The sequence below is a fragment of the Saccopteryx leptura genome, chromosome 2, assembly GCF_036850995.1.
Source record: "Saccopteryx leptura isolate mSacLep1 chromosome 2, mSacLep1_pri_phased_curated, whole genome shotgun sequence".
NCBI classification, from domain to species: Eukaryota; Metazoa; Chordata; class Mammalia; order Chiroptera; family Emballonuridae; genus Saccopteryx; species Saccopteryx leptura.
In genome coordinates, this window is record NC_089504.1 from 190,610,971 (window position 1) to 190,636,117 (window position 25,147).

The 25,147-nt window shown below is 38.3% G+C and overlaps 2 protein-coding genes across 2 annotated transcripts in view; one reads left to right on the plus strand and one right to left on the minus strand.

The window, feature by feature from the left end:
- The window catches only part of VEPH1 (ventricular zone expressed PH domain containing 1), a 102,642-nt gene that overhangs the window by 67,657 nt on the left and 9,838 nt on the right, over nucleotides 1–25,147 (plus strand). The window contains exon 4 of the mRNA XM_066365878.1: nucleotides 16,305–16,470. Within this exon, the coding sequence (XP_066221975.1) occupies nucleotides 16,305–16,447 (143 nt within the window). The 3' untranslated portion in view covers nucleotides 16,448–16,470. The remainder of the gene's footprint in view (nucleotides 1–16,304; nucleotides 16,471–25,147) is intronic.
- On the minus strand, nucleotides 2,694–8,029 carry PTX3 (pentraxin 3). Its single transcript, XM_066365877.1, has 3 exons — nucleotides 7,773–8,029; nucleotides 6,957–7,337; nucleotides 2,694–3,315 (listed from the first exon to the last, which is right to left on the minus strand). The coding sequence occupies exons 1-3, from the start codon at nucleotides 7,900–7,902 to the stop codon at nucleotides 2,705–2,707; spliced, it is 1,122 nt and encodes a 373-aa protein (XP_066221974.1). The 5' UTR covers nucleotides 7,903–8,029; the 3' UTR covers nucleotides 2,694–2,704.

Genomic DNA, 25,147 nt, shown 5'->3' on the forward strand with positions numbered 1-25,147 from the left:
ACACCCACCCCAGACAACCATCAGTTTGTTCTCTTTATCTATGAATTTGTTTCTGTCTTGTCTTGTTTGTTAATTTGTTTTATTTTTTTTTAGATTCCACATATAAGTGAGACCATATAGTATTTGCCTTTCTTCATCAGACTTATTTCATACAGAATAATTTCCTCTAAGTCCATGCACATTATTGCAAATGGCAAGATTTTATCCTTTTTTAAGGCTGAGTAATAAATAGTACACTGTAAATATATACCACATTTTTTTAATCCATTTTTATTTCAATGGACACCTAAGTTATTGCCAAATCTTGGTTATTGTAAATAATAGTGCAATGAATATAAGATGTCTGTGAGCATTTTGAGGGCATAAAGTGCATGGTCTTTTTGATTTAAAAAGAATTGCTCTACTGGATAGAATTAGATTAGTTGATCAATCAACAGTGGATTAAAGAAGATAGAACTGTATTTCTCTCTCATGTAAAAGAAGCCCAGGAACAGGCAAAGAAACATTATTCCATTGGGGAAACCAGACTGATTACACTGAGTCTCATGGTCATAGATGGTTTCTGAGATTCTAGCCTTCATTTCCATGTTCCAATCAATAAGAAATCGGAAAGGTAATAATCACATTCAAATTTCTCATGTCATCCAGAACTTGGTCTATGGCTACATCTAACTGTGATTAATGCTGCAAAATACAGACTTTATCGTGTGTGGCCATGAGTGCACCATTGAAACCGGAATTATGTTACATAGGAAAAGAAAGACAATTAGAAGTCCCTGGAATACCTATCCAGACTTGCTACTGTAGCAAATTCTACTTTTGTAAATTTTGTAGCTCAAGAATTACTTTATTTTCTTCTGTTTTTTCTCTTTGCCTTCATCATATTTCCATAAAAAAATGTAAAGTTCACTTATGTTTAACTTGCCAGCATATGAGTTTGCATATATCTTGGCCTGCATCATTGTAGATCAGACATAATTGAAGAGATATAATTCATACTGAAATGTAGAAAGGAGTTGAAAGCATGTGTAACTCTCTGCTTAAGGCTGAATCCAGCTAAGCTTTTGAGTCATGTAGAAAATAGCTAAACAGGGATTTGCATATGACCACTGTACCTGCAACCTTGAATTATGTAATCTCCAAGGGTCTGAAACCGACCTATGACCTCAAAAGTACAATTTACTTTGAGAGTCATCAGCCTGGTTTTGGGAGTCTCACCAAAACCTTTACCGATACCATGAGTGTCTTTAAAGATGCCTAGATTCATGGAATTTTATTGCTAACAAAAGTCCAACTCCCTCCTTTTACTGAGAAGGCCCAGAGGAGTTAGGTAATTTGTCTAAGGACACTAAGCTATTTAGTTACAAAATGTACTTTGATAATTATTCCTGGCCCAGTTCTCCAAATGTCAGGAACATGGTCTGACCTGTGGTTGTTCAGGCCCTATCTTTAGGTGAACACGCCATCACTGCAGTTCTACTATATCTCCCATTGACATTCAGAAGCACCTTTGTGATGTTCTGCCAACCCCACATAATCTTTACAGGAAAAGAACACTAGTGTGGTAGAGTTACCTCCACATCTGCAGGGTGAAGAGGCTTGACTATTCACTCTTTCATGTGTAGTAAGAGAATGGGATGTGCTTTAAGGGCAGAGTCATTGTTTCTTTTTAAGATATTTTGATCTCCCAAGGAACAGTCCTAAGCTGTCCCTTTCAGGTATCACCTGTATCTGGGGAACTCTGATCATTCACTTTCCCCCCATGTTACACAGAACAGAAAGTTGTATGTACTCATAGAATCATCAAATTGAAGGAGACCTAGAAATCATTATTTTCTCAACTTCTTGATTTCCTCGGCTGCAAAAACTAAACCCAGAGAGATGAATTGACTTACCCACACTCATATTTCTTCCTTATGATTTATAGAAAGCCAAAGCTTAAAACAACTCCACAGTTCATTTCTAATAATATTAACTCTTACTTTTTACATAATAGACTAGCATCTGAAAACTAATTGACCACTTTAGATAAAAAAAGAAAAGTGTGGAATTGCTCCAATAATCTTTTAAATTTATAATTACATGATATGGGCTAGGTTTATAAAATATTTTATTTACAGTACAGCTTTACAAAAATAGTCTTAATAAAATTAATACAAAACCATTTTACAATATAACTTATATAACTCTCTTCTCAAAAAAGCGACAGTTGATTATAACACATAAACTACATATATATTTGTTGTCACATTGTAGTATAAATATGTCTCATCATCACTTTTTTATAATAAGGTACATGCCAATAACAAGGAACAATGGACAACAAGTGTTATTTTATTATTCTTCCAAAGTAAAAGTCATCTCTGGCCAAAACAAAATTAACCAAAGGAAAGTAAAACAATTGGCCTTCTGTTCAACAAAACAGTCTTTTTTAATTATTTGGGAGTTTATCTGACAAAGACACAGCATTAATTTGAAAGCACCATGGCATAAAGTCTAGTAACAATATCCCCAAAAGACTTCTCCAATGTCTTCACTCAACAATTTATTCAGTATTTTGCCAAGATAAATAAAGACTGATCTCAACTCTCTCCTTCATTAATCTCAACCGTTCTTAATGTGCATTGAGGTTTTGAGACCTTCCCAGCTGGCATATGTTGAAAATATGAGTTTCTTTCTTTGGCTTCAAGTAGTTTCGCAACCCTTAGGAAATGTATTGAGCTCCTCCATGTGGCTGAATCTCTGTGACTCCCCATCCAACAACATTTCCCCGGATGTTACAAGACTCGGCTCCTTCAGTCTTACTTATCTCCTCATTGCTGAGAACACGATCCCAGATATTGAAGCCTGTGAGTCTTCCAGAAAAGGCTAATGCCTCATCAAAGCCACCGCCCACACAGCAGCCATTCTTTTCTTGCCCAATCTGCAGTATTCCTCCCTCGGGAACAACATGACCTGTGGCCATCCCAACAGTGGTAGCCATCAGTTCACCATTTACCCACAAGGACATGTGCCCTCTCTCGGAATTCCAGGTGCTGCACAGATGGGTCCACCTTCCCAAGGAAATCCCAGTGTCGGCAACCAGTCTGTTCTCCCCATCCACCACAAACACTATGGACTGAGAGCTGAGGTACAGCTGGATCTCATATGGATTCTTTTTCGTGCCATAGGAAAACAGGATGGTTTTGTTTAACACGTCAGTCGCTTTGACCCAAATGCAGGCACTAAAAGATTCAAGCTTCATTGGTGTTGCCGGATGCACGCTTCCAAAAATTTTCTTGGAACGCATTGGGAATAAAATTGCTGTTTCACAACCTAGAGTAGCCAGAAAATAAGAAAACTATGAAAGAAAATATAAAGTCATTCAGAACTGATTCTGACATTTAGGTAATTTAGTGTGGACATTTTAATGATTATAATTGAAAATAATATGCAGTATCACATTATGACTTGAGGGACCTCAAGTATGTTCTCTGTAGAGCAAAGAGAAAGAGTAAGGAAAGCCAGCTGTTTCATTTAGTGATGCATCTAAATGGATGAGAAGGCATGCAGAGAAGCCAAATTGCTCAAACCCACAAAATAATGAAAATCATGATTTAAGAACTATTTCCTCTCCTAATAAGCTTATTTTCCTTGTTACAACTTTTAAAAAAAAATGTTGAATTGCTAGCATTAACTTCAAACAATGACACCATAATTCTCAAGAACTCAGAGCCAAATTCATGTTCTTCTCTTGGCCTTCACCACACTCCTAGAATAAAAACTTGTGAAATTCAATGGATCTAGCTCACCCCATTTAGCCATTGTTAGCATGCATTTTTAAACAAAAACTCGAAGACAGTCTTGTTGTTGCTGAATATGTTTTAATATACTATGTGTTCTCAAACATTTATAAATTTTGCAAAGTTTGTAAAAAACTACCTTTTAAAGGCAATACTGTATACTAATGATGACCAACTTTACTGGGTGCTCACTGTGTGCCAGATACTGTTCTTAACACTTTATATGTCATTTTAATCCTCAGATCAACCCTAAAAGACAGTCTTAATATTCCCATATGACAGATGAGAAAAGTGAGTCACAGAGCACTAAGTAACTGAGCTATGTTTACATAGATGATAAGTGGCAAAACTGAGGCCTGGACTTGGGCACTCTGGCTGCAGAGTCCACACCCCTAACCTGCATATACTGCATTGCCTTGTAATGGTAGAAGAACCCCTGAATTTGCCTAGAATAGCTGGAATCCAGTTTGCTGTACTACCAGTAAGCTGTGCTGCTTTTGATGAGCACCCCGAATCTCTCCAAGCTTCACTGTTTTCTATAAAAGGCTCTTCCATTCATTCTCTTCCTAATAGTCTACAAGTCAGTAACTAACATGTACACTCAGAAAGAGTTGTGTAGATCAATGATATGTTTAAAAATTCTTACTTTGTCCTCATGCTTATAAATAGTATTAAGCAGTAATAGAAAACTTGAAGAGTGAATTCTTCCAAGCGGACTGGTGGAGAACCTATTTCTGCTAAAGAGCACTTAGAAGGAGGCTTTCAAACTTGGGGGCTTGGAGCACAGTGAACTGACCCCTCTGTCCCTCTCCAGGTCACATGTCTGGGAAAAGAGCTGGAAACACTGAAATGAAGACCTTTTAGGTGTCTCTGGGACAAAGTATGTGCTATAAAGCCTTTAATAGGTGGGCTCTGCTTTGTGCTAATCTTCTATAGGTAAGAAAGCCCAGATAAATATTTTTAATCTAAATTAGAACTAAGCATTCCCTTTGCAACAACTTAAAGAAGATTCACCATAAAATAGCTTTGAAAAATAAACTTCTGGAGCAAACAGACAGAACCTGCAAAAACCAAACATCCATGCAAAGTGTGGTAAGCTAAATACCTGCAAATGGTTAAGTGCTACATTCTGCCCTAAAGAAATTAAACAGATGTAAATAGTCAGAGAAAATATTGAGATTCATAAAATTAACTACAATATTAAAGCACAAAATTGGTCCTGTCACACCTTGTTATTAACTTTTTTACTGAATAATTTGAAATTTTGAAGATTTTTAAAAAATAATTTTCAGTGAGACATTGATTCTTTTTTCAAATAAAATTTGTAGGTGTATTTTTTTCTAGCTATGTTAAATAAATCAAAGTTCATGGAACAAAAGATCACATGCCTGGGCATTTGAGATATTCCCTGTAATGTTTCAGAAAATGAGTGTTCAAGAAGGTGTCTACTGCAACCTAATTAACTGATTTCCTGTTTAAATAAGCCCAGGCAGTCAGGATTGAATTCCAAAGCATTCCTTCATTGCCTTTCAAAGGCCCCTGTAGGCTGCACTGGCTATGTGAGTTCATGGAACTGCATGTTGGCAGGTTTTTTCTGGTTTCTTCTGAGGACCAGTGATTGAAGTTCTTGATATCTCTTTAAAATGTCAGAAACTCTCTCATGAAATGGCTTTTAACTAATAGATTTTTCTGATTATGTTATCAAAGACCAAACAAAATTAAAACAGGTTCTTCAGAGTCCAACAACAGAATGATTAAGAATCCCTTAGAAGCCAAGCTGGCAGGAAACCAAGACAGAGAAAATCAAAGCATGTGGGTAACTGTATTATTGAATTTAATAAAGCATTAACATTTAGAATTCAGAAATACATCCCTCTTCTGCTCTAATAGGCAGAGGTAAAGATGAAAATTAGCATAATTCTTCAGTTTTTCAGGTTCATTTTATGTACAACAACTTTACATGGTTTGCAAAAAATAAAAAAAAACAACAACAACAAATTTCACTCATTAAAATAGACACAGAATTACAGTTTGACTCCTTGTCACTTATACTGAGGATTATGCTCCCCCCCCCCAAAGCCCACTTAATATTTAAGAAAATACGTTCTGTACTATTAAATAATCCTCAGATATTTAGGAAAGACTGATATTCTGGTATAATTTCTTTAATTTTAAATGAAATGTGCTCTCACACATGCTCATGATTTTCCCTCATGCTCTATCCAATAAGAGTTGTTTTATAGAAATATAGGGAAAGATGGTAATGTTTGCAATTTTCTTCAGTTTCTGAGAATCTCAGGAAAAATGCAACTGTTTTCTTACCCAGAACACTGATTTTCTAATATAACCCACAAATGATTGTTGCATCAGCATTTCCTAGACGTTTTGGCTTATAAAGGAGTGTTACTTGGCTCTAATCGTCTCTCTAATTCTTACAACTATTCTTAAAAATGTATTATTTCGGGTCCACATGCGTTTGGAGATTCATGAAACATCACATAGGACTTGGAAAAACTGCACCTGGTTTGAACCACCTCTCTCCTGGGGTAGGACGGGGGTACCAATTGGTTCCTACACTGAAAGTTCTACTTTGGATCCCTCGGCGGCAGGTTTATGTCAAAGTTCACACCCTGGGACCTCCACTGCCTGCTAATTCCACAGACTAGGGGCTAGGGGCCCCTCAGGAATTCCACAGCCCCTTCATGAGATCAGATTCAGCCTCACGTCTCTTGCTCAGAACTAGTGTGGGAAAGAGACTGGTCCAGGGATTGGTAAACGTCCCTAAAAATTAGGCTGGGCCCTGAGATAGCGCGGGGAACCAGAGCTCCCCTAAAGAGAGAGAAAAGCTAAAATGAGAAGTGGAAATCTCTAACGGAGGGAAACCAGACCCAGAGCGAGTACGGTTGTAACTGTTCGGATCGGGTGTCAGTTAGGGGCCCTGGCCTATTTCAGGATTAAAGATAGTGACGTCCACAGCTATCTTTAGTGGGTTCCTCGGGGCTGGAGAATACCTTTTAAAGTCTATGTTCCCGTCTTCTATAGTGTATCTGAGCTCTGTGGTCGCGCATGCGCGTGTGATTAAAGCCTCCCATGGAGGGCAGCCCGACGTGGCTTCCCAAAACGCGCTGGAAGAACAAAGCATGAGGGGCACTCTTGCTTGGTTGGCGTCCTTACCTGCGGGCAGCCAGCGCCGGGCCGCCCAGCCTTGCACCGCGCGGAGGTCAGCTCGTGTCTGCCGCAGCTCCCGGAGCACCGCGTCCAGGGCGCGTCCCACCTCCCCCGGGCGCTGCGCCCCAGCACCCTCCAGGCGCGGCAGGCTGCGACCCGCGTCGTGGCTCGCCTGTAGCAGCTCGTCCCGCGCGGGGGCCGCCGGCGCGCACGGCCTTCCCAGGCTGCCGGCCAGCCGGCCCAACTCAGCCCGTAGCCTCCGCAGCTCGCCTCGGAGGATGTCGTCGGTGGCCTGCAGCAGCATGCCCTCCCTCATCTGTGAGTCCTCCAACATGATGAAGAGCTTGTCCCACTCGGAGTGCTCCCGACGGCAGTCACACGGCGTGGCTAGAGCGCGGGACACACACACATTACCGACCTGCCCAGGCCTTCCTTGGGTGTGCTTTGTCTCTCCTAGGTGGTCCCAAATTACTGCCATATCGGCACCTCCTTTCCCCTTAAGGATACCTCGAAGAAACAGCGTGCAAATATCTCGAGAAATGACAGAAATCATTCATACAGGTATAAAGGTGAAATCTATGTAAAATTGCCGTTCGTGTAGCTCAAAACAGGCACATGTCAGCGATTCCATACGGTTCAACCCATTATGGATCTGTGGCAGAAATAACTTTCTGAAACCTCTTCTAAAGTGCTTCTGTCTTTTGCAAAATAAATTATACTTTCTAGCCCATTTCATTGTCTGCACAGTATATGTGTAATTTTAGATCCAAAGAAGTAGATGTGCAGTTAGGGTTAGCAGAGAGACAGTTAAAATGAACTTACGGTCCTCAGTGGGGTGGAGTCCATTGTCTATTTCGTTGTCCAAATTCACGTACATGAGCTCGTAATCATCCGAGTTCTCGGCGCACACTGAAGCCCAGAAAATACAGAATAGAATCGCACAGAGATGCATTGCTAGAGAGAGACACGTTCTTCCGCGACTTCCCACCGCCCGCAGGAGGGGACCTCTCCAGTGAGCAGAGTTGGAGCAGAGGAGAGTGAGAGTGAGAAGCTGGAGCCCAGAGCCCTTAATAAATGCCAGAGAAGCCTGACTGGGGATGAATGAGTAATGCCGGTGGCACTGCACAGCCGGAGTTCCACTGAATTTGAGGAGGAGGGGTACTGAGTGGGGGGGGGGGTAAGGGAGACGTGGGGGTTGCACAATAGTAAACCACAAAGGTTTGCACTGCAGTCAGATTAATTGGAGGCGTGTCAGAAGGGAAAGGGAGGGGAAAACTGTGCCCCTGAGGATTATCTGTTGTAATTTGAACTGGTAGCACTGAGGGATGAAAGGGAAGGAAACCGTTAGGGGAAAGACTGATTCAGCGGGCATAGTGGTGTGAAAGCAAGATCATCATTTCTGCATTTTGTGTGCACTTTTATTATTTCACAACCTTTTATATATAAACAAATTTTTTTCACTTTTCCTTTGTAAGCAGTTTTACAGGTCTAAACTGTGATAATTACTCACTGATTTCAAGATAAACCAACTTAGTAAGAATTTCTATGACTCTAGAAATCAAGGCTGTTGCTAGCTATTCTGTCTTTAATCCTTCTGAAGTTGTAAATATAATTTTATAAACATATTTTAAATGACAACAGAGCAAAACTGTAAATCTAAAATGAGAAAGAGCTGGTGAAAAGGAATAAAGTGATTTTAAATATGTTTTTAATAACCTGATATTATATGTAAATTATGTTATTCTGCTAGGCTTAGAGTCAAAGATCATGTTTTTAAAGTAAATTTAGGGATTCATGCTTCTACCAATATATAGAGATCTATATAAACCAAAAACTTTTCTGCACAAAACACCTATAAATGTGTTTAAATTATAATAATAAAAAATTTTTAATGTACAAATAAATACATTTATTCCCCCGAAAAGGGAAATATCCAGGCACCAACGATGGAGAAGGAACCAAAACTAGAAGGTAAGCCCAAGAGTGGATGCTGGAGACCCCCTGAAGGGAAGGTTATCAGTTCTGTAACAACCAAGTGTTAGTGACCATGTGGGAGCCAAGGTTAAGCCAAGGTGGGGCATTAAAAGTGAGGCTCTCACCTAAAGCCAGACTCTCACACAGGTGTGGGCCCACTCTTTGCCCCACACCAGAAAGTGAAAAGTAAGCATGTCTCTCTTTGATGAAACTCTAGAGTCCCTAAGAATTTGTGAATTGGGGCCTGCCCTCATACATGTTCCAGATTTAAATATATGTGTACTATCTGCCACTGTAAAAATAAATTCACAATGAACATATGAGGAAACAATCCCCCCCCCCCAGAACTTTATTTTTAAAATAATGTCAGGTAGAAACTAGAAAATAAGTGTGTTTAAATTATTTAAGATCTGTGAGAAAAAATTGGAAGTCCCCCCCAAAAAAGACACTGAAGAAAAAGACTAGATTGCTTTTCTTTAAAGAACCAAATAACTTTTATAATTAAAAAAAAAAAAGTTCACTGAGTTTTTTAGAAAACTTCAAGAAATTGGATTAAATGACAAATTAGGCAAAGCTGAAAAGAATATTGAGGAACAGGAAGAGCTAAAAAAATAATCCAAATGTACTCTTTAAATTCCATATCCTAAAATACTTTTATTGTGCATTATTGTGCAGGAGGATGATAGAAAAAAATAAATGTTACTTTTTTAGTTTTTTAGTTAAAAACCTATGGTGGTGCAGTGGATAAAGTGTCAGCCTGGAATGCTGAGGTCGCCAGTTCAAAACCCTGCACTTGTCTGGTCATGGCACATATGGGAGTTGAAGCTCCCTCCTTCCCTCCCACACTCTCTCTCTCACTCACTCTCTCTCTCCTCTCTAAAAATGAATAAAATTTTAAAAGGACCTGAAAAAAAATTTCTCTTTTTAAGGACAACCATCAAAATCAAAAGGAAGTAGAATACCCAAATAGAAGGAAAAAAGGGAATTTAAAAATTATCTATTCAATAGAAAGCAGTGAAAGAGGGAAGAAAAACATAGAACAAGATAAATTAAAAGCACAACATAATGGGTAAAAGTAAATCCAAGTACACCAAGAATCACTATAAATATTAATGAAACAAACTTTCCAGTTAAGAGACAAAGGTTGTCAGATATATATTTTTAAATCCCCAGCTACATGTTGCTTATAAGAGCCATACGTAAAAAATTGGAATCTAGAAATGTTGAAAATAACCAATTTAAGGCAGGGGAGAATATACTAAACATATGCTATTTTAAAAAGCTAGCATAGCTATATTATCAGTCAAAACTAGACTTAAAGACAAAAGAGAATAACTAAACTATGATAAAAGAAACACTGTCAAGAAGATATTTCAGAATTATCTAGGAAGATAATTTAAAAATATATACCCAAGAGTTACAGAATTATAAGGAGAAATGGACAAATCCATAATTATGGAGGGATATTTTAACATATATCTCTCATAACTAAGTCCACTTCTGTCCTAACTAATCCTTAAAATATTAAAAACACTGTTAAAAGATACAGAAACAAACTATATAATTTAAAATTCAATTTAATGAAATATAGAGAGCATAACCCAAGTTTTATAAGCAAGTTTAAACTAACATTCAAGGAACTCATAATTGCCATCTTATCCAAACTACTTCTTAGAATAGAGTGCACTGAAATGTACTAAGTTCTTTTTATATGTCTTGTAAGTATGATACCAAAAAGACACAAGGACAGTTTAAGAAAGAGAAATTGTCAGCCAGTCTCCTTTAAGAACATATATGCAAAAGCTCTAAATAAAATATTGACTAAACAAATCCATCAACATATATATAAAAATACATCAGAACCGAGTTGAATTTATTCTGAAACCTCAAGACTGATTAAATGTTAGATGATCTATTAATTTATTACATTAACTTTTTTTTAATTAAGGAAGAGGCGGGGAGGCAGAGACAGACTTCCGCATGTGCCCCAACCAGGATCCACCCAGCAAGCCCTCTTCTGGGTGATGCTCTGCCCATCTGGGGCCCCAGCTCCATTGCTCGGCAACCAAGCTATTTTAGTACCTGAGGCAGGCCAGGAGCCATCTGTAGCACTGGGGCCCAACTCTCTCAAACCATTTGAGCCATGGCTGCAGAACAGGAAGAGAGAAAGAGAGAGAAGGGAGAAGGGTGGGGAAGGCAGATGAGTCACTTCTCCTGTGTGCCCTGACCAGGAATCTAAGGGACTTCCACATGCCCCGCGATGCTCTATGGCTGAGCCAACCAGCCAGGGCCTACATTAACAATTTAAACAAGAAATTATATAGTCATATCAACAGATGCAGAAAAGTTATTTAATAAAATTTAGCACCCATTCATGTTCAAACTGGGAAACAGGTACTTAAACTGATAAAATGTAAATACCAAGAATCTATATTCATACATAATGGTGAACTTAGAAAACATACTCTTAAAAGCAGAAATCACTAAAGGATTCTCATGGACACTAATTCTATTTATCAAAGTGTTGGAGGTCCCAACCAGTAAAAAAAAAGACAAAAAAAAAAAAAAGCCACATAAGGAATAAGGTTGGAAGAAACAAAGTTGTTAACCAATTATTCTGAGTTGATTATCCATATGCAAGAAACTTAAGAGACTCTGAAGACAGGGTATTAAGAGACTTGAGTAAGTTTTGCTGAGTGGAAGATGAACATACAAAAATCAGTTGCTTAACACCAGCATACAACTGAAAATACATTTCTAAAAAAAGCTTCCATTTACAATAGTGACAACAAATATGGAAGACAGGAATTGATTTAATAAAAAATACATAAAGTATAATTAATATTATAAAACTTTATTGAAAGGACCTGGCCGGTTGGCTCATTGGTAGAGCGTCGGCCTGGCGTGCAAGGGGTCCCGGGTTCGATTCCCGGCCAGGGCACACAGGAGAAGCGCCCATCTGCTTCTCCACCCCTCCCCCTCTCCTTCCTCTCTGTCTCTCTCTTCCCCTCCCTCAGCTGAGGCTCCATTGGAGCAAAGATGGCCCGGGCGCTGGGGATGGCTCCTTGGCCTCTGCCCCAGGCACTAGAGTGGCTCTGGTCGCAACAGAGCGACGCCCCGGAGGGGCAGAGCATCGCCCCCTGGTGGGCAGAGCATCGCCCCCTGGTGGGCAGAGCATCGCCCCCTGGTGGGCGTGCCGGGTGGATCCCGGTCGGGCGCATGCAGGAGTCTGTCTGACTGTCTCTTCCCGTTTCCAGCTTCAGAAAAATACAAAAAAACAAACAAACAAACAAAAAAACTTTATTGAAAGATGTATAAAACAGTCTACATGGATTGAAGGATATATCATGTTCTTTAGTGGGAAGACTCAGTTTCACAAAGTCAGTTGTCTCAAATTAGTTTATACATTCAATGTGGAAAAAATAAAATCTCAACCTAATTTTTTAAGGAAATTGACTAGCTACTGGTAAAAATTATGTAAAGAAGCTAAGAAGAATTTGAAGTAGAAGATGAAGAAATTTTGTGATGAAATATAATGATATTATAAGGTTAATTATAATTAACAAAATGTGTAATTGGTGAAAATATGATAAATACTCAGAAATAGACCCAGACATACGGGAAACCTTATTTTGGAAGAAGTATTACAAATCAGAAAGGAAGCAGTTGATGAGTAATAAATGGATCTGGGATCATTGTTTATAATAAACGTGCAAAATATATATAATTTGATCCTTTCCTCATATGTACAAAAGTAAATTCCAGATTGATTAAAGACAAATACAAAAACAAAACCATAATGCCTTTAGGAGAAAATATAGAATTTTTTATGATCTTTGTGTAGAGGGAGATTTCTCAACAACAACAAAAATACAAATGATAAAGAAATTTGAAATATCAACTAGATTAAGATTACAACTTTAAAACTAATAAACAAAAAGTTAGTGTCTGGGTTAAATAAGGAAGCTAGATTAAATAAAAAAACACAAACATCCCACTTGAAAATAAGTAAAGGATATGAATGGCCAAATCATGGGAGAGGAAATGACCTGTAAACATATAAAAAAGGGTTTTCAGCTTTAGGAGTAATTAAGGAAATTAAAATTAAAACAAAAAAAATGAGATATTCTCTCACATCCCATCAGAGTGGGAAGAAATGATGTCTGTTGAGACCGAATGTTGGCAAGGATGCAAAGCACTGGAGACATGCTGCTGGGAGGTATGTAAATCATCATAATTATGGTGTAGGTAGAATAATGTCCCCCGAAAGATGTCCACATCTTAATCCCATAACCAGAGAACACAGTATAACTTATTGCACTGAAGATAGAATTAAGTTTTTTAGATAAAATAGGGAGAAAATACTAGTTTATCTTGATGGGCCCATTGTAATCAGAAGGGTTCTTAAAAGTGGAAGAGAGAGGCAGAAGAGAGAATCAGAAAAAGAGGCTTGATAAAGGAAGCAGGGTCAGAGAGATGCTATGCTGATGACTTTGAAGATGGAGGAAGGGGACCCCAAACCAAAGAATGCTGGTGGTCTCTAGAAGCTAGAAAAGCCAGAGAAACAGATTCCTTTCTACAACTTCCAGGAGCAATTCCAGCCCTTCCAACATCTGATTTTTAGTCTAGTGAGACTCATGTCAGCCTCCTGCACTATAGGAATATATGATAATACATTTGTGTTATATTGGACTACAAAGTATTTAGTAAGTTCTACAGTAGCAATAGAACACTATTACTATCACTTTGCAAAGAAATTTAAAAAGATCAGAAATTTAATTCTCAGGTACATACCCACTGCTTTGCTACTTAGTTATGTGGTCTAGGAACCATCTGCATCACCTTAGAAGTTGGTAGAAGTTAGATTCCTAAGCTCTACCTTCAACCTGCTGAAGCAGTATGTGTTTTAACGAGTTTCCCAGGTGATATCTATGCACATTGAGCTCAGAAACAGTCCCCTAGGGAACAAGTCCCATTTATACACAACGAAATAGGTATAAAAATTACAGCACTATTGGTAAAAGCAAGTGGTAATAATAATGTATCTTGCAAGCATAGAATGTATGAATAAATTGTTGCATATGTTTACAATGGAATACCATACAGTTGTGAGAATAAATGGACAGTTTCTTGGAGATAAAACTCCAAAATAATGTCAATTGGGGGAAAAATATGTTGCAAAGAGATATGTTCAATGTAATAGTATTGGTACAAAATTTAAAGCATGCAAAACAATACTATAAAATGCTCATTGATACATACAGATACAACTAAAGTGTAAAAACATTCTGAAATGATAAATACCAACTTTAGGATGATGGTTGCCTCTGGGGAGAAAAAGAAATGAATAGGATGGGAAGCAATTACAACATAAAGTTGAGTTTTGACAAAACTGGTTGGTAGGTACACCAGTGTTCCTTATATTATTGTCTGCATTTGTTCAATGGCTTGGAATATTTCATAATTAAAAAGACTATACTAACTTATTAATGGAATTTACAAGATTTCTACACAAAAGTATCTTTATCAGTTTCTAACTCAAAAAAGTTCTTATGCATTTATTTTTGTATTATTTGATCAAAATTGAAATCAGCCAAAAATGACTTATCGAGGTTTTCCCCTTCCAGACTCCCAGAGCCTGTAGGGAATGTTGTACAAAAAAGCCTTGCACCAATTTCCTGTCTTGGATTTCAACAAGAGTCCCATTCATCATGACCTTTTCTGGAATGATCAGTTTGTCTATATAACTAAGCTCTATGATCCAATGTGCTCTGTATAGATTGGGCATTATATGTAAAATTTGTGATCTTTTAAAGAAATGTTCTTAGTAAAACTAAAACATTCTTTTTCAATTGACATAAGCTTTTTTAAAAATAAAACCCTGAACATTTCTAATACCTTGTACTCAATGGGCATTTGACTAAAATCTGTTTGAGACTAATTCTGCGAGCTGGATGTAGAAAAAGCTATTTTCATTATTTATTGTCACTCAATACATTCAGTTTGATCCAGAATCAGACTTTCATTAAATTTAGTCATAAGGCCTGACCTGTGGTGGCTCAGTGGATAAAGCGTCAACCTGGAAACGCTGAGGTTGCCAGTTCAAAACCCTGGGCTTGCCTAGTCAAGGCACATATGGGAGTTGATGCTTCCTGCTCCTCCCCCCTTCTTTCTCTCTCTCTCTCCTCTCTACAATGAATAAATAAAATCTTTAAAAAAAAATTTAGTCATAAGCATTCTGAAAATGTTGGTGTTCTTTCTTTATTCTCATATCTAGATGTTCTTTATATATGGGCTTGTTTCCATGGTTTAATAAAGGTCTACAAGCCTTGGCCAGGTATTTCAGTTGGTTAGAGTGTTGTTCCGTTGTGCCAGGGTTGCAAGTTCAATACCCGGTCAGGGCACATACAGGAACAGATTGGTATTCCTTTACTTCTCTGTCTCTCTCCCTTCCTTTCTTGCTAAAATCAATAAATGAAAAGTTTAAAATAAATAAATAAATAAAAATCTACATATGCATAACCACTGCTCATTTGATTCCTTCTGTGTATATTTTCTATACACAGAGCTAAATTTAAAAGAGGCAAGAAAATTCATTTTCAAGAAATCCATTAGAACAAGTTCTCCTGAGACAATTAAGCACTTGAGTGGATTTTGAGAAAAACTCCATACCATGAAGCGATAGACAGATGTTTTATATATGTTGTTTGCAGATAAATCCCTGCTGTTTATGTAATATTTTTTTCTTGAGATTTTGTCATTTTAAATCCAGTTGTTCATAGATGTCTTTGAGGCAAATCACATGTGACAAGCTGACTCAAAACTTCCCTTGAAATAGTGCAGAAATTAGGGACTTAAATTTGCATTGCTACTTTTCTAACTATTCATAAAAATAAGGTATAGTTTCCATATGTCAGTCTAAATCATGTGCCTGGTATTTCTCAAGAATGTGAATACATTCCTCTGCAGTTTTTTTGCTGTCGTTGTTCAGTTTCATTTAAATTCATGCTTAAGACACTGCTTAGTTTTCACCTAAATAGTGTCCAGTGTTCTCATCAGGATTTTTTTTATTAGAACTGTTTCCTTCTCAAGGGTGTGGTCTGGTTACTGTCACAGTTTCCTCTCTCCCTGTGGTGCATTACTCAGGAAAATTTTTCATTAGATAATAATACTCATATTCCCACTTATGAAATCAGTTTAAATTGTGCTTTCATAATTTTTCAAAATAAGTGGCATAAGGTACTATGTTACTCTCAGCAGAAGACTTGGACATAGTGCTATTTAATGTGTGAGTGCAAAGGTTATTGCATTGACAGTAATGCTATTTCTAGTGCTCATGGACTGATAGAGTCATCATTCCCTTTATTGTTTTCTCAACAGGTAATGCCATGTTGTTGAGGGTGTTACCTGCTGTGTATGAAAAGCAGCCTCAGCCAATTAACAGACACCTGACCAAACTCCTGGCCTTAATGTCTCACTTGAACAAGCTGAACAGTACCATCTTCTATGGCTTTTGCACGTAGCCTCAAAAAGAAAGCAACCAGAGGTAAAGAGTACATTGTGTACTTGATGGACCACACAATCAGGCATATTTTGGGCATATGAACAGGATGTATACTTCAGGTTAACTCTCTCTTGTATTTATGCACACTCATCTTTAAATGAAAGCACTCATTCACTTTTATAGAATCATAAAAGTCAGGAGATGATGGCAGAAGTTGGGTACTATCTTGAGTTCCTCCAGAGAAGCGAAACCAATAGGATTTTGTATTTATGTTTACCACTTATTATGAGGAATTCACTTATGTGATTGTGGAGTCTGAGAAGTCTCACAATCTACCATCTGCAAGTTGAGGGCCCTGGAGAGCAAGTGATGTAGCTCAAGTCTGAGTCCAAAGACCTTAGAAACAAGAGAAGTGATGTCCAAGTCAAAAACCCTGAGAACTTGAGGGATGATGGTCCTAAGTCTCATTTTGGGGACAGGAGAGGACCAATGTACTATCAAGAAGAGTCATATTCAGCACCTTGATGGATTGGATGCAACCCACCCACAAAGGGCCAACTGCTTTACTCATTCTATTCACTGAGATGCCAGTCTCATCTGAAAACACTCTCACAGATACCCAGAATAATATTTAACCAAATATCTGGGTACTCACTGACCCAGCGAAGTTAACACACAAAAGTAACCATCACAGGTACAGTGATAAAACACAACAACTGTGCAAATCTGTAGCATTGAGGGACAGCTTTAATGAAAGTTTAGTGTGGCCACACAGTCCTAGGAATCTATAGTTTTTCAGACAGAGCCAATGGAAAGACATTTGCATGCCTGGATTCCCAAGGAAATCAGCATATAATGAAAGCAAAGGCCTGTTTTCTAAATAGCAAATTAGTGTTCTTTGGATCCAAGTAAAAGACTGTAATAATTAGGATGCTTGTAATTATCAGTAACAGAACACCCAACACACAGTGGTGAAAACAATAAAAGAAATTTATTAGCTATTGTGATTGGGGGAAAACCTTCAGTTGAGGCTTGATCAAGGAACTCAAATAATGTGGACAGTTTATCTCTATTTCTCAGATTTTCAAAAAAGACTTGCATCAACTCCCATATGTGCCTTGACCAGGCAAGCCTGGGGTTTCAAACTGATGACCTCAGCATTTCAGGTTGATGCTTTATCCACTGTGCCACCACAGGTCAGGCTCTATTTCTCAAATTTGACTCCTAGGTTTTGGTTTCCTTTTTCTGCAGGCTTTCTCCTTGTAAGTTCAAGACAGGTTCTGGGGGCTCTATGGGCATTTTTGTTTTCCTACTTCCCCCACCATCAACAACATCCAAGCAAAAGTCCTGATATTCTCTGTCTAGGACACTGGTAGGCAAACTGAGGTTCGCAAGCCACATGCTGCTCTTTGGCCCCTTGAGTGTGGCTCTTACACAACATACCATGTGCGGGTGCTACCTCAATAAAGAATGTACCTACCTATATAGTTTAAGTTTTAAAAAGTTGGCTCTCAAAAGAAATTTCAATCGTTGTACTGTTGATATTTAGCTCTGTTGACTAATGAGTTTGCCGACCACTTGTTTAGGACACATGCTTTACCTCTGGAGCTTCACCTAAACCCTGAGGATCCTCAGATAGAAACTTGAGACTACCAGGAAGAGGGTAGTAGAAATGGATTCTGGAGGGTGCCAACACATGTGCCCAGTAAAGATTAATGCTCACCCAGAAGTTAGATCAATTATGGTTGCATCATACTCCACTTCTTGATAATGTCACTATCTGTCACTTGAAAAACTAAGGCGAAGACTAGAACATTTGTATTCAACATTAAAATTGTCCAGAGAAAGGCAGGCAAGAATGGTCATATGCATAATTAACCACAATAGATGCAAGCTTCTTGTGGTAAGCAATGATTTCTTTTCTTCTCTATCCTAGACCTTGATATAGTATCTGATAGCACTCAATAAACATTTATAAAATCAAACTGAATTAAACAAGGTGATAAGTTTTCTGTAAAGGAATAAACAGAGAGAGGGGGCACTAAATTCTGCCTTACAGGGAAAGAGGTCATGTGTACCATGGGACCCGCCATGAGAGTGGCATCAGGGCCTGATCTGGATGAATGTGTAGTTGTGCCCTAGGTGGAGAAGAGATGCAAAGGGCCTTCAGAAATTTGAGACAAGGCTGGCAGTTCTGAAGAACAGGCTCGACTCCACTGCCAGAAATTTCAGTTTAGTAGATCTACTTTTAAAAAAAGTTTCTAGGTGATGCTACTCCTAATATATCAGAGATCACACTTTGAGTTGCAAGACTAGAGGTTGGGCAGAGGACTGAGAACCTTTGGGTTATGCATGTTTACTGTTGCCTTTAAGACAATATATTGTCATTATTTTTGCAGGTCTCTCTCTTTCAGTGCACTGTAAACTCCCTGAGGAGCATAGAATCTGTGCCTGCATATTTCTATATACTCCCTAGCATAATGCTAAGGTTTTTATGAGAAGTTATTACATTCAGAAATGAGTAAATGAACTAAAAGAGATCAAAGAAGGTGAAGACCTTAAGGACCAAGAAAAAGATGTGTTGTGGTCTCCAAAAGGGGAAAGTGGCTCACTGTATCAAGATCTAGAGAAGTAAAGGAGGCTTGAGATGACAACTGACCTCAGGTTTGATAGCTGGGGGCTCACCAGTGACCCATGCCAGGCAGTGTTGGTAGGGGTGTGGTGTGAACTGGTAGCCATCTATTGTGGATTATGTATGGAAAAGAAGGGAAAGAAATGACTGCATGAATGTGGGAGTTTAGAGGAAATAAGGAGGGCTAAAATAAAATCCAATATGAATAGAAGAATTGAATATGTGAAAGAAAATATTAGATAAGAACAAAGTGTAAGAGGAAGTTAGGGGATGAATTCCAGAGCAGAAGTGTGAGAATTGACTTTAGAAAGGATTGAGGACAGAAAGGACAAGCAAAGCTTCAGTGGAGTGTGGATGAAGTGCAGAATTGAGTGATCCCTGGATCACCTAAAAGGAGGCTCAACAGGAGGTGGGAGCAGGTGGTGTGGTGTGTTCGTCTCCTATGCTGCTGTAACAAATTACTGCAAACTTAGTGATTTAAACAACATCTACTTATTATCTTACAGTTCTTGGGGTAAGAAACACAAAATGGGTCAGCAGGGCTGAGTTCCTTCCAGAGGGGAACTTGTTTCCTTCCCTCTTCCAGCTTCAAGAGGCTGCTTGCACACCTCAGCTCATGGCCAGCATCACTCTCCACTCTGCTTTTCTCATCACATCTCCTTCTTTGATTCTGGCTCTCTGTCCTCCCTCTTCTGAGAGCCTTGTGATTACACTGAGGCCATCTAGATAATCCAGAGTTATCTCACCATCTCAGTACCATTAATTCAATCACACCTACAAAGTTACATTGGCCATGGAAAGGGACATATTCACAGGTTTTGAGGATTAGGATATGGACATCTTTGAGAAGTCAAGATTTTGTTTATCACAGGTAGAGTCTAGCATTATGGGGAATAGAAAAGGGTGACTGACTAAAAGGCCAAAAAGGCCCTGGCCAGTTGGCTCAGCATAGAGTGTCCACCTGGCATGTGAAAGTTCCAGATTTGATTCCCGGTCAGGGCATATAAGAGAAGTACCCATCTGCTTCTCCACCCTCGCCCCTCTCCTTCCTCTCTGTCTCTCTCTTCCCCTCCTGCAGCCAAGGCTCCATTGGAGCAAAGTTGGCCCGAGTGCTGAGGATGGCTCCATAGCCTCTGCCTCAGGCACTAGAATGTCTTTGGTTGCAGCAGAGCAATGCCCCAGGGGGCAGAGCATTGCCCTCTGGTGGGCATGCTGGGTGAATCTCCGTCGGGTGTATGCAGGAGTCTGTCAGTCTGCCGTCCCCTGCTTCTCACTTTGGAAAAAGACAAAAATAAAATAAAATAAAAGGCCAAACAATTTCATAAAGAAGGCAACTGGCATGCCATTTTATCTGCAGCCTGAGAGCAAGACCAACACAAAAACAGTTTTTGGAAAGGTGGGTTCAATAAAAGTTCAAGGGGGATCTGGGAAGAATGACTTTATTCAACTTATTTCCCAAAGTGTAAAGGCTGGGCAAGTAAAGCCAGGAGGAGGTTCATGTACAGGAAGGAGGTGAAAGGACTCTGGTCACCCACCCAGAAAGGTGAGGTCCAAGAGTGAAGGTAGAAACAGGTAGAACATTCTAAGAGATCCTGTCACACCCCTGGCCAGCACTTCTATGGCTGCCCAGAGACTCAGGATATAACATAGGAGTCATTTAAAACTAGGCTCCTAACCTGAAAATGGCAGCAGAATAGGCAGACACACAGACTCCCAGCTCACACCACCAAACTGGATGATAAACTAATTTATGAACAATCAGCGTGAAAAACCAAATCCGGACTACAAGAACAGCTTTTAAAAACCAAGTAGCAAAGAAGAAGCCACAACAAACCTGGTAGGGAGCACCTGAATCTCCCCTGCTTATAGGAACGGGGGTGGGGGGTGAGGCTGGGCTCTCACTCCAAGAAAAAAGCAGTAAATACTGCTCACAGCCACTTGCCTGGTGACCAGGGAATGAGGTGTGTTGAAAGGGCCTGCTTGTCTTCCAAAAAGAAAGAAGAGAGAGAGATATGGATGGTGAGGGTAGAGGAATATAGGTGATGACATGAAAAGCTGACTCAGTGCTGGAGGCGGCCATAACTGGGGGAGGGGCTGATCCTTCCACAAAGCAAAATACAAAAGTACTTCCAGGTCACAGAGATACAGACATCTCTCCAGCTCTAATCAGCGCAACAAGACACAGCTGAAAACAAGAAGTGAAGAGGAGGGGCAGTAACTCAGGTTTCCATGGAGATCTGAGATACACCTCCCCCCTACTGAAGCTGAGAAAGCAATCGACCCCCAGAGAGATTAACTAGCAGAAGAGGACTTCAGAGCCTAAGGTCACACCTACTGCATTCCTGGATACAGTTTCAAATAAGCCCCCTGCTGAGAACAGCAAACAAGACAATCACCTGTTAAAAAAAACAAACAAATCAAGACTACAAAGGGGCCCAAATCCTAAAGTGGATTACAAATAATAGCTGATGTCAACCCAAGAAGACCTAGAAACAACACAAGTAAAAACTGGAGGAAGACAACACCAAGCCTAGACTCAACCAGCTCTACAAAAAAAAACACCCAAACACCCAGACACAATGAGAAGACAAAGAAGTGCAATCCAAATGAAACCCCAAGAGAAACCTTCAGGAGATGAACTGAGTGATATGGAAATAATAAAACTTCTGAATGTGGAGTTCAAAATAATGATTGTAAGGATGCTTAGGGATCTTAGAACAACAATGGATGGTCAACGCGAACACCTAAATAAAGAAATAGCAAGTATAAAAAAGGATATTGAAATGTTAAAAAAGAATCAGTCGGAGATGACAAATACAATATCAGAAATGAAGACCACAATGGAAGGAATTAGAAACAGGATGGATAGAGCTGAGGATCGAATCAGCGAGTTGGAGGACAACTGGAATGAAGGCATGAAAGCAGAGAAAAAAAGGAAAAGAGACTCAAAAAGTCTTAGGAAACTCTTAGAGAGCTCTGTGACAACATAAAGAGAAATAACATCTGCATCATAGGGGTCCTGAAGAAGAAGAGAAAGAACAAGGGATAGAGACTTTGTTCAATCATATCATAGCTGAAAACTCCCCTAAATTAATGCAGGACAAACTCTCACAAATTCAAGAAGCACAGAGAACTCCACTAAAAAGAAACCCAAAGAAACATACACCAAGACACATCATAATTAAAATACCAAAGCTAAGTGATAAAAAGAAAATATTAAAAGCTGTGAGAGAAAAAAAGGTTATCACCTAAAAAGGAGCCCCCATAAGGATGACATCCAACTTCTCAATAGAAACACTTGAAGCCAGAAGGGAATGGCAGGAAATATTCAAAGTAATGCAGAACAAGAACCTACAGCCAAGACTACTTTATCCAGCAAGGCTATCATTAAAATTGAAGGAGAAATAAAAAGTTTACCAGACAAAAAAAAAAAATAACTCAAGGAATTCATTACAACAAAACCAAGGCTGCAGGAAATGTTAAGGGGCATGGTTTAAACAGATCAAAGTGGGAAAAGAATATAGCAAAATAGGAATACAGCTTTAAAGAATAAAATGGCAATAAACAACTACATATCAATAATAACCTTAAATGTAAATGGATTAAATGATCCAATCAAAAGACATAGCATAGCTTCATGGATAAGAATACAGGACCCGTACATATGCTGTCTACAAGAAACACACCTTAAAACAAAAGATGCACATAGGTTGAAGGTAAAAGGACAGAAAAAAAAAAAACATTTTCTTCAAATGGAAATGAAAAAAAAATCTTGGGTAGCAATACTTATATCAGACAAAATGGATTTTAAAACAAAGAATATAGTAAGAGATAAAGAAGGCCACTACATAATGATAAAGGGAGCAATCCAACAAGAAGATATAACTATTATAAATATCTAAGCACGTAATATAGGAGCACCTAAATATATAAAGCAGACTGTGATGAATACAAAGAGCGAGATCAACAGAACACTATAATAGTAGGGGATTTTAATACCCCACTAACATCACTAGATCAATCCTCAAAAAAGAAAATTAACAAAGAAACAGCAGACTTAAAAGACACACTAAATCAACATGATTTAATAGATATCTACAGAACCTTTCACCCTAAAGCAGCAGAATATACATTCTTTTCAAGGGCTCATGGTACATTCTCTAGGATAGACCACATGTTAGGGCACAAAAGTGGTCTCAACAAATTTAAGAAGATTGAAATCATATCAAGCACTTTCTCTGATCACAATGGCATGAAACTAGAAATCAACCACAATAGAAAAGCTCAAAAATTCTCAAACACATGGAAACTAAATAGCACGTTGTTGAATAACAAATGGATGAAGAATGAGATCAAAGAAGAAATATAGAAATTCCTAGAAACGAATGATAAGGAGCATATAACAACTCAAAATTTATGGGACGCAGCAAAAGCAGTACTGAGAGGGAAGTTCATAGCACTACAGGCACACTTTCAGAAGCTAGAAAAAGCTCAAATAAACAACTTAACCCTGCATCTAAAAGAACTAGAAAAAGAACAGCAAGTAAAGCCTAAATGTAGTAGAAGGAAGGAAATAATAAAGATCAGAGCAGAAATAAATGACATAGAAGCTAATGAAACAATACAGAGGATCAATGAAACTAGGAGCTGGTTTTTTGAAAAGGTAAACAAGACTGATGAACCTTTAACTAGACTCACCAAGAAAAAGAGAAAGAGAACTCAAATAAATAAAATTAGAAATTAGAGTGGAGAAATAACAACCGACACAACGGAAATACAAAGGATTGTAAGAAAATACTATGAAGAACTGTATGCCAAAAAACTAGACAACCTAGATGAAATGGACAAATTCCTTGAAACATACAATCTTCCAAAAATTAATCTGGAAGAATCATAAAACCTAAACAGACCGATTACACTAAATGAGATCAAAACAGTTATCAAAAACTCCCAACAAAGAAAAGTCCTGGGCCAGATGGCTTCACAAGTGAATTCTACCAAATATTCAAAGAAGAACTAACTCCTATCCTTCTCAAGCTATTTCAAAAAATTCAAGAGGAAGGAAGACTTCCAAGCTCATTTTATTAGGTGAGCATAATTCTGATAACAAAACCAGGCAAAGACAACACAAAAAAAGAAAATTCCAATATCCCTGATGAATATAGATGCTAAAATCCTCAACAAAATATTAGCAAACTGGATCCAACAATATATGGAAAAAATCATACACAATGATGAAGTGGGATTTATTCTGGGGAGGCAAGGCTAGTACAATATTTGCAAATCTATCAATGTTATACATCACATAAACAAAAGGAAAGAGAAAAACCACATGATAATTTCAATAGATGCAGAAAAAGCATTTGATAAAATCCAGCACCCATTCATGATCAAAACTCTCAGCAAAGTGGGACTATAGGGAACATACCTCAACATGATAAAAGCCATCTATGAGAAACCCAGAGCCAACATCATACTCAATGGGCAAATATTAAAAGCAATCCCCTTAAGATCAGGATCAAGGCAGGGGTGCCCCCTTTAAGCAATCTTATTCAACATAGTCCTGGAAGTCCTAGCCAGAGCAATCAAACAAGAAGAAGAAATAAAAGGCATTCAAGTTGGAAAAGAAGAAGTAAAACTATCATTATTTGCAGATGATATAATATTGTATATAGAAAATCCTAAAGTCTCAGTCAAAAAAATACTGGACCTAATAAATAAATTCAGCAAGGTGGAAGGATATAAAATTAATACTCAGAAATCAGAGGCATTTTTATACACCAACAATGAACAGTGAAAAAGAGAAATTAAGGAAACAATCCCCTTCACTATTTCAACCAAAAAAATTAAGTACCTAGGAGTACATTTAACTAAGGAGACTAAAGACTTGTACTCAGAAAATTATAAAACATTGATAAAAGAAATCAAGGAAGATAGAAACAAGTGAAAGCATATACCATGCTCATGGTTAGGAAGAATAAACATCATTAAAATGTCTATAATACCCAGAGTAATTTATAAATTCAATGCAATACTAATTAAAATACCAATGACATACTTTAAAGATATAGATCACATATTCCAAAA